The sequence below is a fragment of the Alexandromys fortis genome, unplaced genomic scaffold (assembly GCF_014885135.2).
Source record: "Alexandromys fortis isolate MF-2015 unplaced genomic scaffold, M_Fortis_MF-2015_v1.1 scaffold_61, whole genome shotgun sequence".
Taxonomy (NCBI): Eukaryota; Metazoa; Chordata; class Mammalia; order Rodentia; family Cricetidae; genus Alexandromys; species Alexandromys fortis.
The window spans coordinates 9,958,196-9,975,368 of NW_026067962.1; the positions used below are offsets into that span (position 1 = coordinate 9,958,196).

The following is a 17,173-nucleotide window of genomic DNA, read 5'->3' on the forward strand; positions in this document are numbered from 1 at the left end:
CATTTTTCTATAATTCTGCTCTGTTTGAATTATATCACGTTGACTACCACAGGTGAGGGGCCACCAGTTAAATCATTTCACAGAGAGCAGAAACATAAGCAAAGGTATAATTCTATTTCAGCCAGAGGCGTTAGGGATGGGAGATGTGAAATGCATGGGCGCGCGCGCGCGCACACACACACACACACACACACACACACACACACACACTTGGAATATGTCTTACCTGATATCTGAGAGGTCACATTTGTTCCCTGCAATCGCCATCACAATGTTTTCTGGGCCGTGCTCTTTCAGCTCCTTAACCCATTTTTTCAAGGTATGAAATGAATCCTAACCAAAAACAAGATGAGTCACTGAAAAGACCTGTCAACACATCTCAAACAAGTAGACGTAAGAAGCCGATGTAATTCAGTGGAAAAAATGTTTGTAAGGGGCACTTAGTTAACATTAGCTGACTTCTAGGCCTATAACAGATGCCTCTTTCAAAGTTAAAACTTGAAGTTAAAAGTCACATTCTTAAGTTTTTTCAGCAAGTACCGTTGATCAGAAATGACAGCCTTGACACTGTGGGAACCAGGAAGGATATCAGGATCAAGTGGATACTGATGATGCTCGCTTCAAGAGAGAAATGCATCTGTTTAGGTCCGGCTCCATGGCAGAAGCCAAAGTTACAGCACATTTGGGTGGAAGTGGTGAGCATTCATGGAATATAACAGCCATGAATCAGAGAGTGGCCAGCATTCCAGAGGCACTAGGGGGTGGCAGAAGGAATGCCACTAATCAAAGCACTCAAAATGCACTCCTGCTAAAGTCTTCCACAGGAGATACACTCCATGGTCCTCAGTGGATGTCTAAAACTGTGGTTTAGAAGCAGCCCTGGAAACAATGTGTCTCTGTCCCATGAGTACCCATGGTGCAGTTTAAGAAAACAGTTAAGCACAGTGACATATTAACAGTAACCAAATAGAATGATCACAATAACATAATACACTATTTAAAACAAGTGACTTGTTTCTGGGATTTTCCATTTAATAGTTTCAGGTGGCAGTTGGCCTTGGATAACCAGGACTACAGGAAATCAAACTACAGATAAGTGGGGAATGATTACCTACAAGCACTTTTATATACATAAACATTGTCTCTGACATCTGAATGGTGCAGCTGAACCAGTAACAGAAAATAACCTATAATGGTTATGCATTCAGAACTTAAGATGTTTTCAAGGAAAGTGCTAATAGACATGCCCTTGCCTTTATGGAAGCTCGGGTTTAGGGAGTGGAGAGAAGACTCATCACTTAAAAACACTTGCTGCTCTTCCAGAGGACTGGAGTTGGGTTCCCAGCACCCACACGGCAACTCACAACCATCTCTAACTCCAGTTCTGAAGGATCCAGTGCCCTCTTCTGACCTCTGTGGGAACCAGGCACACACGGAGTGCACAGATATTTATGCAGGCAAAATACTCACACACGAAAAGTAAAATAAATGGATTGAAAAGGGGAAGTCAGTTTTAAAATGAATGTGTACTGTTTTCATAATCGAGAAAACAATTCAAAGCTGCTTTGTGGGGGGAAGCACGGCGGACACAGCTTTCGCTGTCCCTGCCTCCCACACTGCCAGTGGCTGGCAAGACTCACAACACGCCAGGCTGCTTTGGTGTCCCTGGGACAGTCCCCACACGTGGCCCCTGGAGCTGAAAGACATTCTTACCTGTTTGGTGATGTCATACACGATGACGGCTGCGGCCGATCCTCGGTAGTACATGGGAGCCAGCGAGTGGAACTGTCCGGAAGCGGTCAGCAGGTTAGGCCACAGAGAACAAACAGACTTCAAGCAATCCCACACCACGCCTTAAATCTTAAACTGTGTCGTCCCTGTAGGAGCTCTAACCCCCACCCGGGGACTTCTCTACAACGTATATTAAATAATAAACTCTGCTCCCCAACTATACATACATTTGTGGTTTATAGACCATGAAATGGCCTCTTGACCAAAAGCCAGGCACAGAATTTATTTTCAATGTTGAATCCTCTGAATTTTGTTTTCTCTGCTGACCTAGGACAATCTCATAAAGTGGCAAGGGAGAGATAACTTCAGGGGAGAGAAAATGAAAGGAAAGAGCACGAGGCCCTGGCAGAACCACGAGGAGGAGCAGGCCATGTGCCCTGAGCCTCGGCTGGCTGCCAGTTCAATCGGGCAAAGCTTTATTGCCTACCAAGGTCAGCTAACGGTGACATATTAGAAGGGCTTCATCCCCCAAACCAGAAACCCAAGTATCACTGCCTCCTGGAGTCTTTCATCCTCAAATAAGACAGGTAATTATTCTCCAAACGTATACATTGCATGCATATTTTAAGGAGGACCTAGTCTTAATTTGTATTTTTTAATTAAAAAAAAATGTCTTGGAAAGGGCCAGTAAGTGAAAGAAAGCTCAACAGGGAAATGGAAAAGATGATTATATAAGTAACCACTTCAAGTTACCAATAAATATTTAAACTTAATCAATTAACAGAAAGAATGAACTAAAATGATTAGGTATTTATTAATTTAATAAGCGTTAAAAGGCCTTAGACTGTGTGTTGGAGTGGGCCTGGGGAGGGAGACACTCTCGTCTACTACATGGGGATGGTATTTAGTCCCACAGGGTCACCAGGAACAATATACCAGAAGCTGAGGTGGGCACCCTTCAGCCCAGAAGCCTACTTATAAGAAATATATTCTAGAGTGACCACCATGCACAGAAAAGCCATTTCCCTATGTCATGATGGAGGGGAAAATCAAAGGAGAATGTGAAGGTTCATTGCTGCACCACGCAATATCCCAGAAAAAGGGCTGTGTGCCCTGCACAACTCAAACGTTGACCTCTTGTCAACGTGATGGCCTTTAGGAGGGAAGGTCATGGGAGGTCAGGTGAGAAGTCACTGGGGTCAGATGAGGTCATGAAGTGGATTCCATGATGGACTTAGAGCCCTCCACACACAGCATGTGAGGGTACAGATGAAGGAGATTGTGTGCCAGGAAAGGAGCCTTCCCAAGACATTAAGGATGTCAATGGAGCTACGTCCAGAGCCAAGATAACGACAGGTCTATTCTACACCATCCATACCCAGGAGCATTTGTTCTAGCAGCTGAGGCTGACTAGGACATGCATTTACAATGGAATGTTCCACAACTGCTGAGATGAAGAGGAGAATTTTTGTTTAAAGGAAAAAAAAATCTCTTTTGACAAGTATTAAGTTGGAAATGTCTGAAGGCAGCAAAGATGATATAATCCAATGTGAGAATGTGGGCAGCAGTGAATATCCAAATGCCAGTATCACACGGTCATCCTCAAGATGCTAGCAGTAGAACGTCTAGTCATATGTGCATTTAGAGGCTCTCTAATACAAATTTCACAATAACTTTAAGTAAACTAGCTTTAGGTTCAAATAAATCAGGGCCAGATGGAGAGCTTAGCCAAGGCTGAAGACCTGAGTTTAATCCCAGGAACCTACATGGTTACAGAGACCTGAACCTTACAAGTTGTCCCCTGACTTCTATGTGTATAGTGTGGCATGGCCACATGTCACCCCCATGCCTAGCCACACACAAAATAAAAAGTATTCCAAAAAATTATTTAAAACCCAGCTATTTTTACTGGGGCATGAAGGAGAGAAGGGGAGGCATGGGAAGATGAATCCTGTAGTTCTCCTGGAAGACAACAAAATTGCCCTCGTTCTTTCTGTGTCCCACATGGTACTTCTCACTGGCATGCTCGGTTCAGGAGAGGGGACAGGATGTTCCTTCCAGTGTTGCACACAGGTCTCCCTCTGAAGGAAGACCACCCTGGAGTCTGGTGGCTTTTAGGAAGGAGATCGAAGTAGGGCGTTCAGGGAGAACCAAGCTTACAGCTGAACGGATGCAGAGACCTGGCAGCTCTCCTCTGCCCACAAACACCACTCTAGGTCTCACAACACAACATGCCACACATCTTTTCCACATCCACAGACCTCCCCCGTGTCTGTCGTAAGAGCTAAGCTCCGAGGATTCACGTTTGGCCCACCCTTGGCAACGCACTCCTGGTGGATCAAAACCAGTCAGAGTTTCTGTTCATGGGAGGAAAAAGCACTATCTGTAAACACCCGGTTTTGTTAAAGGTAGAGGCTGCATAAAATGTGGCCTCTCCGCCAATCCTGCTTACTGTCCCCCTCCCCTCTTGTTTTCAAAGCAGCCTCTGCTAGAGTTAGTGCAAGCCTCACTTCCCAGAAGGCAGATGCAGGACACAGATTTCCCTTTGGGCTCTGCCGCCAAAAGCTGCCTCCGAACAGCCAATGGTGTGCGGGCCTCATGAATTATTGAAAGCCCTCAGTACGCAATGCGTTATTCCTTCCCCACAAAGGAAACACTCTGAAATAAATCTTTTGGTGAAGCCACTTAAAGGACTTTATTGCTGGAGACCTAGGGGTTTAAATAAATTCAAAGCTAGTGTCTCACCCTGAAACTCAATAATGCATTGACCAAACGGTAATAATTGTGAAGGACAAAGAGATAAATCATTCCTGGCCTACAATATTTATCTTTTATCCCACACAAGCCGAGCACAAAAGAACACATACGGTCAGCCACGGGTTGCTGTGGTATAATTTTCTTTCTAAGAGGTCAGAATTAATATCGATGGGATGACGCAAAAGATTCTTCCAGAAAGAAAGGTCACAGTTGCAGGAGGCTGGTAAAAGCTTTCTTATTAAAACCTCATCTTGGAAGTCTATTTTAAAGTCAACACAACCAACGCCAATTTCAAGCCTTCGCCAGCTACCCAACAAGATACAGGCTTCAGATTTCAGTGTTTAGGTAACTCCTAGGTAGCATTTAATCACTTAGGTGCAGCACAGACAATTCTGGAAAACCAATTTGCCTCTTGATGTTATCTGTGTTCTTTGGGCATGTGACTTTTTAAGATTATATTTTTATTACGTGTGTGTGTGTGTATGTGTGTGCTTGCACACAAAAGTATATGCCAGTTGGATCCCCCTGGAGCTGGAGTTTCAGAGGTGGTGGTGAGCTGTCCAACATGAGTGCTGGGAACCAAATTCAGTGGCTCTGGAAAAGCAACATCCATTTTTAACTATTGAGCTATCTCGACAGCCCCAACTGGCTTTTTGTTTTTCTTTTTATGTGGAGAGGCTCCTTTTGCCTCAGAGTTTGGGGGTTCTGATCCTAACGGCCCTTCGCTTCAGCCAACGACAGAAGGAGCAAGACCACTCACTTCAGGAGGGGTCATAGAACAAACGGTTGGAGAGGAAGTCACTGGATCCCACGAACTTCCTTCAGGAGCAGACCCCAGTGACCTCTCACAAGGCCCCACCTCACAGGTCTCCCACCTTCCAACAGCACCACCCAGAGGATGAAACATTCAACACATGGACCTTCAATATTCAAGCTAAAGGAGGAAGGGGGGGGGATGGGGTAAGATCTTCTGGGTTTCTAAAGTCTGACAAGCTTCCAGTCTCTTTGATATGATCTCACCTCTTAAGTTAATAACCGCGGCAGTCACCAAACCACCAGAATTTATTCTAGTTACACTAAAGAATCAAAAACAGTCTCAAGGTCTTCTCACAAGGGAATGGAAACATAGATTTTGGTTTAGTCCTACAAGATACTGGACAATAAAATAACTAAACCCAAATGGTACAAGAGGTGTGATGGCCCATAGATGTTTTCTGAAGGTCTTGTGAAGAACAAATAGCCCCACGGAGCCATTTGGGGAGAAAGGTTTCCTGATCAAAGTCTAAGGAACACAACAGAAACTGTTTGCCCAGAGGCCGACTAGGAATTATCAGTACACCAACGGTTGGAAGGGTTTCTAGAGGAGGGAAATCTGTTTATTTTAGTTTTAACTCAACAATTCCTATTATATTTTTAACACTTTTATACACAATCTTAATCATGAACCTAGTTTTTCCACAATGGACCTTAGAACAATGTGAGGAGTGCAAGGCTCTGAAAGTCCTGAGGCCTGGCCTGGCTGGATCTTGGCTTTTGTATTTTATAAAATGGGAATGGGAGAAAGGATGGTCTTAGAAATGACAGCTGGGGCTGGAGAGATGGCTCAGAGGTTAAGAGCACTGGCTGCTCTTCCAGGGGTCCTGAGTTCAATTCCCAGCAACCACATGGTGGCTCACAACCCTCTGCAATGAGATCAGGGTGCCTCTTCTGGCCAGCAGACATACATGCAGGAAGAACACTGTAGACAAAATAAATAAATAAAACGTAAAAGAAATAAAAATGTTTTAAGCTGGGTGGTGGTGACACACGCCTTTGATCCCAGCACTTGGGACGCAGAGGCAAGCAGATCTCTGCAAGTTCAAGGCTAGCCTGGTCTAGGACAGGCTTCAAAGTGTACAGAGAAACCTTGTCTTCAAAAACAAAAACCAAACTAACAAAAATGGCAGCTAGAAATTTCTCTAACTCTGACACTCACGGTGGACTCTGGGCATCATCTCTGATTATCCCAAAGGGGGTGAACTGTTGACTCAAAGTCAAAACGGGCATTTTGGAGTCTCTATATAGACTGTACTTACATAACACACACACACATACACACAAGCACACACACATGCACACACACATGCACACACTCACACACACATGTACACATACACATGTACACACTCACACACTCACTCTTCTCTTTCCTCCCTCCCCTCCCTATTTCCCACCTCTATAAAACAGTAAATGTATTATACCAGGAAATTCTTGAGGAAAGTTCTTTAATCGCACGTGATGACATCACAAATAACAAAACAGCAAAGCAGGAAGTAGAGGAAATGACAAAGTCTCCAGACACACGCATTCCCAGCTTGGTCCTGCTCCCCAGGTGAGAATTACCCGGGGCCAGACACCCCGGTTTCAGGTCCTGGGTCTTGCAGGATGGACTCTGCAGAATGACTTTCAGAGTACGATCTCTCCCTGGAAAGTCAGAGGCAGCCGGGGACAATGCCAGTCTGTGGCCAGTCTGCAGATCAGCCTCAGGTGTCAACTCCCAATTAAGAGCTCCAGCCCTCCCCAGGAATGCCGGGCAGCCACAGTCAAGGCCAGGCGAGTCAAGGGCAGAAGCCAAGAGGCGCCTAAGGCCCGGGAAGATTGCAACAAAGGCAGGTGGCAGGAGAAAATTCCTGCCGTTCCCAGCATTCCCGCTGGCAGAAGTTGAATGGAAAGACAGCAATGAAGGATCTCTCTGTCCCATTTCCACACAGACCTCTCTTCACTGAAAGTAAAGAGCCTAGTTAATACGCCTGTTCACACACCCTGACCCCTGACGGAATGGAGGAGTGGACAGAAAAGGGGCTGGGGGCAATGGACAGAACTATTAACAGTGGATAGCACTACATAATGCAACCATAATGCCAAGGCCCTGAATTAATATTTCTGAGCTAATAAAAAGCTGCTTTTAACATGATACATGACTTCTGCAAAAACAAGAAAAGTCTTCTTTATTTTCTTTTTTTTTTTTTTTGGTTTTTCAAGACAGGGTTTCTCTAGCTTTTGAGCCTGTCCTAGCTCTTGCAGACCAGGCTGGCCTCAAACTCACAGAGATCCACCTGCCTCTGCCTCTCAGGTGCTGGGATTAAAGGCGTGCACCACCAGCGCCACCACCACCCTGGCTTCCTTTCCTTTTTAAGAAAGCCAAAAGTACTTCCTTATTCTGGGAGTGGGAGAGCATGTCTTTAATCCCAGGAGGCAGAGGCAGGAAGAGCCCTGTGAGTTCAAGACCAGCCTGATCTACATAGTGAGTTACAGGACAGCCTGGACTGTATAGCCTGTCTCAAAAAAAGCAAAACATAAAGCAAGAAAGAGAAAGAAACAAAAGCTTCCTCTGCCTCCTTTCTGCAGGCACAACCTAAAAACCCTCTTCAATAGAAAATGATTCAATATGGAGCCAAGGACCCTCCCACTAAAAGGGGCACAGACGAATGTTATGGAGTCACTGTGTAACTCTGGCTGACCTGGAACTCAGTACATAGTCTTGTTGCCTCCTGGAATTAAAGGCGTACACCACCAGGACAGGCAAGACGTCCATTCTTGCTGTTGACCTTTTTTTTAGATTATTTTATTTTATGTGTAGGAATGTTTTGCCTGTGTGAACATGCACCAGCAGTGTGCCTGGCCCTTGCAGAGCTCAGAAGAGGGTGTCAGATCCCTGGAACTAGAGTTATAAGTGATTGTGAGCTGTCATATGGGTGCTGGGAGCTAAACCCAGATTCTCTGGAGGAGAAGCCAGTGCTCTGACCTGCTGAGCCGTCTCTGCAGCTCCAAGACTAGCATTTTTTGAGTCAGTATAGCTAGTATGGTGGTAGAGTGCTTGCTCTTAGCTGCATCTGGCCCCAGGTTCAATTCCCAAAATTAAATAATAATAACAACACCAAAAAGATGGTACAAAAAACTAGAATCCTACAAGTACTGGAATAATTATACATGTTTAAAAATTTGTTCTGACGTAAAAATGTACTACCCCCCCCCACACAGTTTCCCAAAGTCATGAGCCTCAATTCAGATTCCAGGGTGTTTGAAAGCTCAGGAAATTCCGAAAAGTCCAAAATAATAGCCAGTGATAATAGTCACCTGTTATCTTTTAACAAAACCAGAGAAAAATACTGACTCCACGCTAGGCCCATGAGGAAACAAAAAGAAGGGTGAGGCCAGGCACTCTGCATCCGTCTGTGCATGCCTCCTCCGTCTGTGCCTGTCTCCTTTAATTCGGATAAAACTCCTGTTTGACTCTGTGTGGCACCGATACAAACACCATGGCTCTCGTCTTAGAAGGAATCTGACTTTATTCTGAAGAGACTCTGGCCTGGGGAGCACAGACAGGTTATTCCAAATTTCATGTCCCAGTACGGAAGCAGTTTTGTTTGGGCTTTATAGTTTTACAGAACTAAGAAAATCATAAATCAAGGCAAGCTTAAAATATGTTGGGGTACATCAGAGAGTGAGGTACAGCAAGAACAGAGCTTTATCTAGGGCCAAGGACATTACCTTAGCTTTGGGCTTGGTAGAAGGTAGTGGTCTGCTAAGTTAATAAATTCCAAAAGACTTTTATCTGTTGGTCACAGGATTTACGTCTCTTGGTTCAGACGTAGAGATGGACAGGGAATGGCTGTTCTAGAGGACTAGAACTACCTCAAGGGAAAGTAAGTCGTCCTGGACCCGCAACATTCCAACCTCTCCACAGAGTTGGAATTCTAAGCAGCCAGTCTCCACAGACACAGTGCCTTCTCAGAGTCCTTGTTCACAGGAGGAGTCAGGCAACCTAAAGGAGCGTCCGACTGCCTGCCGGACACACTACAGTCATCTTCAAGGCTGAGGGCACAAAGGCAGCACTGTTTTAACCTTGAAGTAGCCTTAAGGGCAGATCAGCCTCAGGCCCAAGTAGTCACCTTGAAGAAACCAGAGGGAAAAACTCATGAGCCTCCCGCAGAACCGGAGCTGAGTCAAGGATTGGCAAGGCCACACCTTGACCAGAGCTGCCTCATTGCCTACACCTCCTGGCCCAATTCTTCTAGCTCCAAGCCCATCCTGCACTCCTCTGTCTGCTCTTCATAACAGGCCGCACTGGTTTAACCTTCGCTTTCCGTCCTCCCTCCTTTGCTCCCTCCCCCTTTACTTCTTTGCTTGGTTTTCTAGGACAAGGTCTCACTAAGTAGACCAGGTTGGCCTCAGCCTTGTGGCAATCCTGCCTCAGTCTCCTGAGCGCTAGAAGCACAGCTGTGTAGCACCATGCCCACCATTTCTCTGCTTTTTTGGCTTTGGGGTGGTTTTGTTGTTGTTTATTTGTTGTGTGTGTGTGTGTGTTGTTGTTGTTGTTTGTCTGGATTGATTTCTCCACTGTCTGTTTTTTCTGAGGCCATATCAAGATAGGTAGCAGAGCCTACTTTGTGTGGGTTGCCCTAAAATTCTGGTTCTCCCATCACCCTTCATTACCCTCCTGTGTCACCAGATGCAGCTGGAACTCTGTGCATTTAGAGAGTGCTCAATGTTGGCCACTAGTGTCCCAGAAAGTAGGCCTTTTCCTTCTGTTCTCTCCTTTCTGCCCTGAGGATGGAACCCAAATTCAGAAAATGCCATTGTAGAGTGGAACAACAGCCCAAAATGGGCCTAAATTGCCCATGGTAAAGAAGAGAGGTGGAGGCCTTCAAAGAGCTTCCAATCACACAGACGCACATATAGGTGCTGCAGGTGTACACACAGGTGTCACACATGCACACGAGTGTCACAGGTATACACACAGGTGTCACAGATGCACAGACATGGGTGACACAGGTACACACATGGGTGTCACAGGTGCATACACAAGTGCCACAGGTGCACATACAGGTGTCACAGGTGCACACACGGGTGTTACAGGTGCACACACGGGTGTTACAGGTGCACACACATGTGTCACAAGTGCACACAGAGGTATCACAGATGCACAGACATGGGTGACACAGGAATACACATGGGTGTCACAGGTGCATACACAAGTGTCACAGGTGCGCACGCAGGTGTCACAGGTGTACACACAGGTGTCCCAGGTACATACACTGGTGTCAGAACCTACTCTCACCTCCATTCTCCTATCAAAGCCTTCTTTTTCTTTTTTGTTTGTTTGTTTTTCAAGGCTGGGTCTCGCTGTGTAGCCTTGGCCATCTTGTAACTCACTCTATAGACCAGGCTGGCCACGACTCACTGAGATCAGCCTGCCTCTGCCTCCCAAATGCTGGGAACAAAGGCATGTGCCACTGCACATGGCTCTACCAAAGCCTTTGAAACAAGTATCTAGCATTGTCTTGCATTTCTGGCATATTTAAGTCAATCCTTTAAACAGACAAGCTACACTTCTTGTGAGTACTGGATCCAGCTGAGAATATGGTCAGACAGTAACTGCTGTGTGACAGGTCAGGATTTAAGAGGAGGTCTGTGTGACTTAGTTTTTACTGCCAACTAGACACAACCTCGAGCCACTTAGGAAACAGATAGCAACCCAGCAAGGATAGTTTTTACTTCGTTCCTGCTTGAGTTTCTGCCCTGACTTTTCAGCTATGAACTGTGACCTGGAACTGAAGGCCACATAAACCCTGTTCTCCCCTAAACCATGGTGTTTATCATAGCAACAGAAAGTAGACTATGATGAGGACCTTTTTGCCTACGAGGGTTACATGTAGCCTGAGCCATATGGAAGAAACCTGTTGTTTCAGACTGAGGTGATTCTGAAGCCTGAAAAGAGGAGAACCACCGTCGAGTATGGAGACTGGCAACCTGCCTCAGAGCCTGGTTAGGAGGTGGATATGGAAGAGCTCTGTGGAGAGGAGGGTCAGATGTGGGGATCTGAGAAATTCAGATGAGGCAATAAAGGGCACTGTGGTAAGCAGCTCTGGCCTGGGTTGCTGGGCAGACTCTTTCTTCAGGATAACTGCAGAGAGTGACAGCCCTAAGCCTGACCAGTAGCCAGCCTAGGTGAACCAACTGAAGCCTGACAGGTCCCGCCCCACTCACAGCCTGCAAAGCTGAGTGTGGCCAGCAGAGGCTCCTGGTACACAGAGAAAGAGACGCCCCTAACACGGAGACAGCTCTGACAGACATCCGGCCTGTGCAGTAGAGGCACAAGCGTACATATACGTCTGTGCTGTTTCTGCCCTCTCTCACAGAGCAGAGCTGTAGCCAGTGCTCGGCTTCATGGGGATTTGCTCCCGGTCCTGCACCGTCTGTGTCATTTTGACAGCAGTTTGCTTCCTCTCTTAGCAGTACTGGACTCTCCCTAAGCTGATCCCAAACTAAAACTGGAGGGAATATTCACGCCCACAGCTACACAATTTGCAACATAAAACCACAAAAACAAGAACAAACAAACAAAAAGCCAAGTTAAGACAATGCCTCTAAAGATCCTAACAATTCTGTACCACACATAAAAATCCTGAAATGGATAAAATGTCAAAGAATTCAAAACTCAACTTGTAAAACTTACCTATGACTTCAACAAGGGCACAATGAGATCAATGAATTAGAGAATCAATTCAAGATCTGGATAAAAATCCATGAGCACAGGTAAGAAAGTCAGAAACTCAGATGAGAAATTACAAAACAAAACAAAACAAAAAGCACATACAAAAAAACTTACACCGAGAAATATTAGGAATGAGAAAGTCAATCAAAAAACATTACCAGTACACTAGATCAAACACAAGAGGGAGCTTCACAGAAGACAAGCGCGAGAAAATACGGCACTCAGATGCCAGTGGGGGACAGGAGAGACCCACATCCGTTCAGTATTACACGCAGACTTTCTCTTGCCTGTTTCTCTATCCCCTCTTAGCACCATACCTAAGCCTAAAATAAAACCTTTCCTAAATTTGCTTCAAAAAGAGAGTACAGTTAAGTAATATAATATAAAATAAAGGTTCAGAAAACACAGTCATGAAGTCCTAGCAGAATTGCTCAAAACTAGGGAAAGAATCTTATCCAAGAACAAGAACTCTTTAGAACTTCAAGCAGACATGACCAGAGAAGAACCTTCTATAGCACTTTATAGTTAAAAAGCAGGGGAAAGGAGCAATATTAAAAGCTGCAAGATTAGGGGGCTGGAGAGATGGCTCAGAGGTTAAAAGCATTGATGTTCTTCAGGAGGTCCTGAGTTCAATTCCCAGCAATCACATGGTGGCTCACAGCCATCTATAATGAGATCTGGTGTCCTCTTCTGGCATGCAAGCATATGTGGAAGGATTGTTGTATACATAATAAATAAATAAATCTTTTTTTAAAAGCTGCAAGATTAAAACAAAATAAAATAAAAAACCAAAGTCACAAACAAAAGCTGGTCCATTAGAACGATGACCTTCAGCAGTGATGCTAAAAGCCAAAAAAGCAGAATAGTGAACAACAGCCAGCCATGAGTACTCTACCCTGTGAAGTTATCTGTGAAAGTGATTGATGGAGACTGTTCCAGGCAAGCACAAACTAGAGTAACAGACGGCCAGCAAGCCAGCGGGCAGCAAAAACGAATTACATGGGAGAGAGAAGCCAAGAAAGACTCAATTGTGTTAACTCAGAAAACCCATACACTTCTAATATGCATCGGAGAGAAAGAAAGTAACAAATGATACTCAGACCAACCGGGAAATAACAAAATTAAAGGAATCAGCAACCTGGTGGCTATTCCTGGTTATCTACTTGACTACGTCTGGAATTAACAAAAGCCCAAGTGGCTGGATACGTCTGTGAGGGATTTTTCTTAATTAAATCATTTAAAGAGGGAAGCTCCATCTTTAATCCACATCTTTTGAGGTGGGGAAAATCCACCTTTAATCCTAGCCACACCTTCTGCTGGCAGACTATGTAAGGACGCAGAAGGAGGAAGCTTGCTCTCTTTGCCTGCTTGCCCTTGTTCTCACAGGCAAGTTCATTACTATATGACATCAGAACCTACTTCTTTAGGATTCTGGCATATACTGAAGACCAACTGAGACGTCCAATCTTGCAGACTTAACTACTGAATTCTTGAACCTTCCACTGGTAGACAGTCATTGTTGGATTAGCTGGACGACAGCCTGTAAGCCATTCTAAAAAACTCTGTGTGTGTGTGTGTGTGTGTGTGTGTGTGTGTGTGAACCAGCCTAGATGTCTAGCGGCAAATGAAAGGATTAAAAACTGTGATACCCATACACACACAAGTCTTGTTCAGTCATAAAGAAGAATGAAATGACATCATCTTCAACAAAAGAGACCATCACGTTAAATGAAATAATCCAGACTCAGGCAAATACCATGTTTCTCTATATGTAAAATCTTTCAAATTAATGTATATGTATATATGCACGTACATATGTATGTGTGGAGGTAGAGATAGATAATAGACAAATGATGATGATGATGATGATGATAGATAGATAGATGATAGATAGATAAAAGTAAAAGGGGCAGCATGAAAGAGAAGAAAATCCCCTAAAGATGATCTAAAGAGGAGAAAAATGGAGACAGGGGATCAAGGGGGAGGGGAGATTGACAAATATTCAATGTCTTCTTCCACATACAGAATGTATATATAATTATATATATATGAAATGAAAGCAGAGAGGGAACAATTTGTGGGAGTATACCAGCAGGACACAAGGACAGGTCAAAAGAGGGTAATGGCTGAATGAACATAAGCAAATCACAAAGATAGATATATATATGTATATGTATGTATATATAAGATATATATATATATAATCCATTTATTTTATACACTAAAAGAAAAAAATTTAATGGGCCAGCAAAATAGTTCAGTGGGTAAAGGTGCCTGCCTGAGTTAAACACATATATACACACCATACATACAAGAACACAGGATAAATAAGATACAATTTTAAAAACTAAATTTTAAAAACCTGGCCAGATTCTTTACGAAAGCTGATTTTGTGAAGGCTGACTTTAAGCGGAAATGCAGTGGGCTCAGATCAGCCTAAACAAGCTCAGAAAAGAAGAAAATCAGAGAACTTATACTTCTTTTCCAATCCTAGTACAAAGATACAGTCCTGAGAGAAGTGTGGTGCTGGTGTAGGGTGAGCATCTGGGTCACAGGAAGTAAACTCAAGCCCAGAATGAAAGCCTCACATCAAAGCTCAGTGCTTTTCAAGGAAGGTGCCAGGCAGTTGACTGGGCAAGATCTAGTTTTTCCAATAAGTCCCACGGGGACAACTGAATAGCCAGATGCGTCAAGTGAAGCTGGATTCCTTCCACACAAGATGCACAAAAGGTCACTCCAAATGGAGCAGAGAAGCCCACGCAAGTACTAAAATTATAAAATTCTTGGAAGAAAACATGAAGTGTGCATCTTGGTGACACTGGCTGCTGACAATGGGAAGTACCGATGACCTTGGGCATGGCTGGCGGGAAGCCAAAATGGCATAGCCACTCAGGAAAAACAGCTTGGTGGCTCTTCTGAATGCTAACCAAAGCTACCACATACCTCATGGAGTCGACTCTTTGCTATTTACCCACGATGTTCAAGTAGCACACAGTCACAGAGAACTTATCCATAAACGTTCACAGTACCATTTCCCCATAATAACCCAGAATGGAAATACCCCAAATGTATACCAGCCAATGGACACTCCAAATCCAGTCTCTGAATCAAAATGTTCCAGCATGCCAAATGGGTCCCCCAAGATGGAAGTCCAATAAAAACAAAATACTTTGCAGTATTGCCTTCAGACTATCCATAAGAGATGGGTGTGACGTGCACATAGACTTTATGCTGAAACATGGGTTCTGTATTACCTTGCTCACAACTATCGCAATACCTGGCAAGTCACTCACAGTTTGAAGGTGGACTCCACCAAATGGTGACAGGCACTGAGACAGCTAGCCACACGACAGTCAGACACAAGAAGAGATGAGCGCTGGTGTTTGGCTTAGCTGCCCTGGAACTGCTATGCAGCCTAACCTAGACTGACCTTGAATCACAGGGATCTGCCTGTCTTTGTCTACTAAGTGCTCTTGGTCCCAGGTTCTATAAGAAAGCAGGCTAAGCAAGCCATGGGGAGCAAGCCAGTAAACAACACCTGTCCATGGCCTCCAGGATCCTGCCCTGTGTGAGTTCCTGTCCTGACTTCCTTCAATGTGAACAGCAAGGCTGAAGGGTAAGCCTTTCCTCCCCAACTTGCTTTTTGGTCATGGTGTGTCATCGCAGCAGTGAAACCCTAAGACAAATGTGTGGATAGTTTCTTTCCATTAAGATGAAAACGTTCTAAGAAAAAAAAAAAAAACCACTGACTGCAGTAACAGTCGTGCAATTCTGAGTACTGCAGACCCCCTGAACTCCACACTCTAATCAGATGACGTGTGCTGTATGTGAGCTAGATCCTGGTGAAGCTGAGTTCTGGGAAAAGAAGGGAGATGAGTATTACTCTGCATGCCAACAAGGGATGAAGCGTCCTCTGTCACTATAGCTCCAAACCACGGAAGTCACCAGGGTGGCTTCCCACAAAGGATGAAAGCTGGGTTCCGCTGATCCTAAGGCAATCAGAGAAGGAGACAAAAGGGAAAGACTTCAGCTTTGAGGAAGTCGAGAGTGAGTGAAGAGGGGGCTGTGAGAGAGGAAAGGCAAAGGAGACTTCCATAGCCATGGCTCCCTTCACTGCTCCCTACCCTGTAAACCGAGAATGTTCTTTTGTTTCCTGGCCACACAGACCCAGAAAATCACACAGAAACAGTGTTGATTACAACATTGTTAAGCCAATAGCTTAGGCAAATTTCTAGCTAGCTCTTACATCTTGAATGAACTCATTTCTATTAATCTATGTATCGCCACAAGGCTATGGCTTACCAGGTAAGGTTCTGTTCTGGAGTCTTTCTACTTGAGCAGCTACATGGCGTCTCCCTGACTCTGCCTACTCTCTTTATCTGTCCTGATTTCTCACTTGGCTTTGCTCTGCTAAGCCATTGGCCGAAACAGTTTTGTTCATCAACCAATAAAAGCAACACATATACAGAAGGACATCCAACATCGGCAGAAAAGGCCTGAGTGAAGTCCTAAGTGAATGTGTGCTGATGACACAGCCGTATCAAGGCCCCGTGGCCTTAGTCCAATGGAGGAATGCCAAAGCTTTCTCCCCAGGGCAAGGTTCAGAGGGAAATCTCAAAGCTTTCCCTTCTGTCCTCTAGGTGAATGTTAACAGTCTACAGAAAATGTCCACCATCGTCACTTCTTCTGAAGACATTAAGGCCTGAAGACAGCTCCCCTACAGAGACTGTTCCTGCCAAGACTAGCTCAACATGCCTCCTGGAGCTGTCTCTATATCATGATCCCTCCTTCCTTGTTTGTTTGCATGTAATAATCCTGTCTCCTTGTCCAGCTATAGGTAATAACCCCTCCTCCCTGTTCAACTCTACAAAATAAAGGTGCTGAGCTTCTGGAGTGCCCAAGTCCACCCAATCCCAGCTTTTCTGTGGGTCTGCCTGTTTGGTCTGTCTTTTCTTCCTTTACTTATCACCCGAGTCCTGTCAAGTCCCTAGAGACCATGCATGGGTGTGGCAGACCCCAGCACAGGAAAAGCCCCATCTCTGACAAAAGGAAGTAGTGAGTATCTCTGAACAATGTTATTTGTATAGCTTCAGATGTGTGCGTGTGTGTATATGTGTGTGTGTCTGTATTTCTATGTGTCTATATGTA

General features: G+C 44.7%; 1 protein-coding gene across 1 annotated transcript in view; it reads right to left on the reverse strand.

The window, feature by feature from the left end:
* The window catches only part of Rab31 (RAB31, member RAS oncogene family), a 120,670-nt gene that overhangs the window by 44,155 nt on the left and 59,342 nt on the right, over positions 1-17,173 (reverse strand). Inside the window, exons 4-5 of the mRNA XM_050153521.1 lie at positions 1,714-1,785; positions 227-333 (exon numbers count right to left, since the gene is read on the reverse strand). Coding sequence (XP_050009478.1) covers positions 227-333; positions 1,714-1,785 — 179 coding nt within the window. The remainder of the gene's footprint in view (positions 1-226; positions 334-1,713; positions 1,786-17,173) is intronic.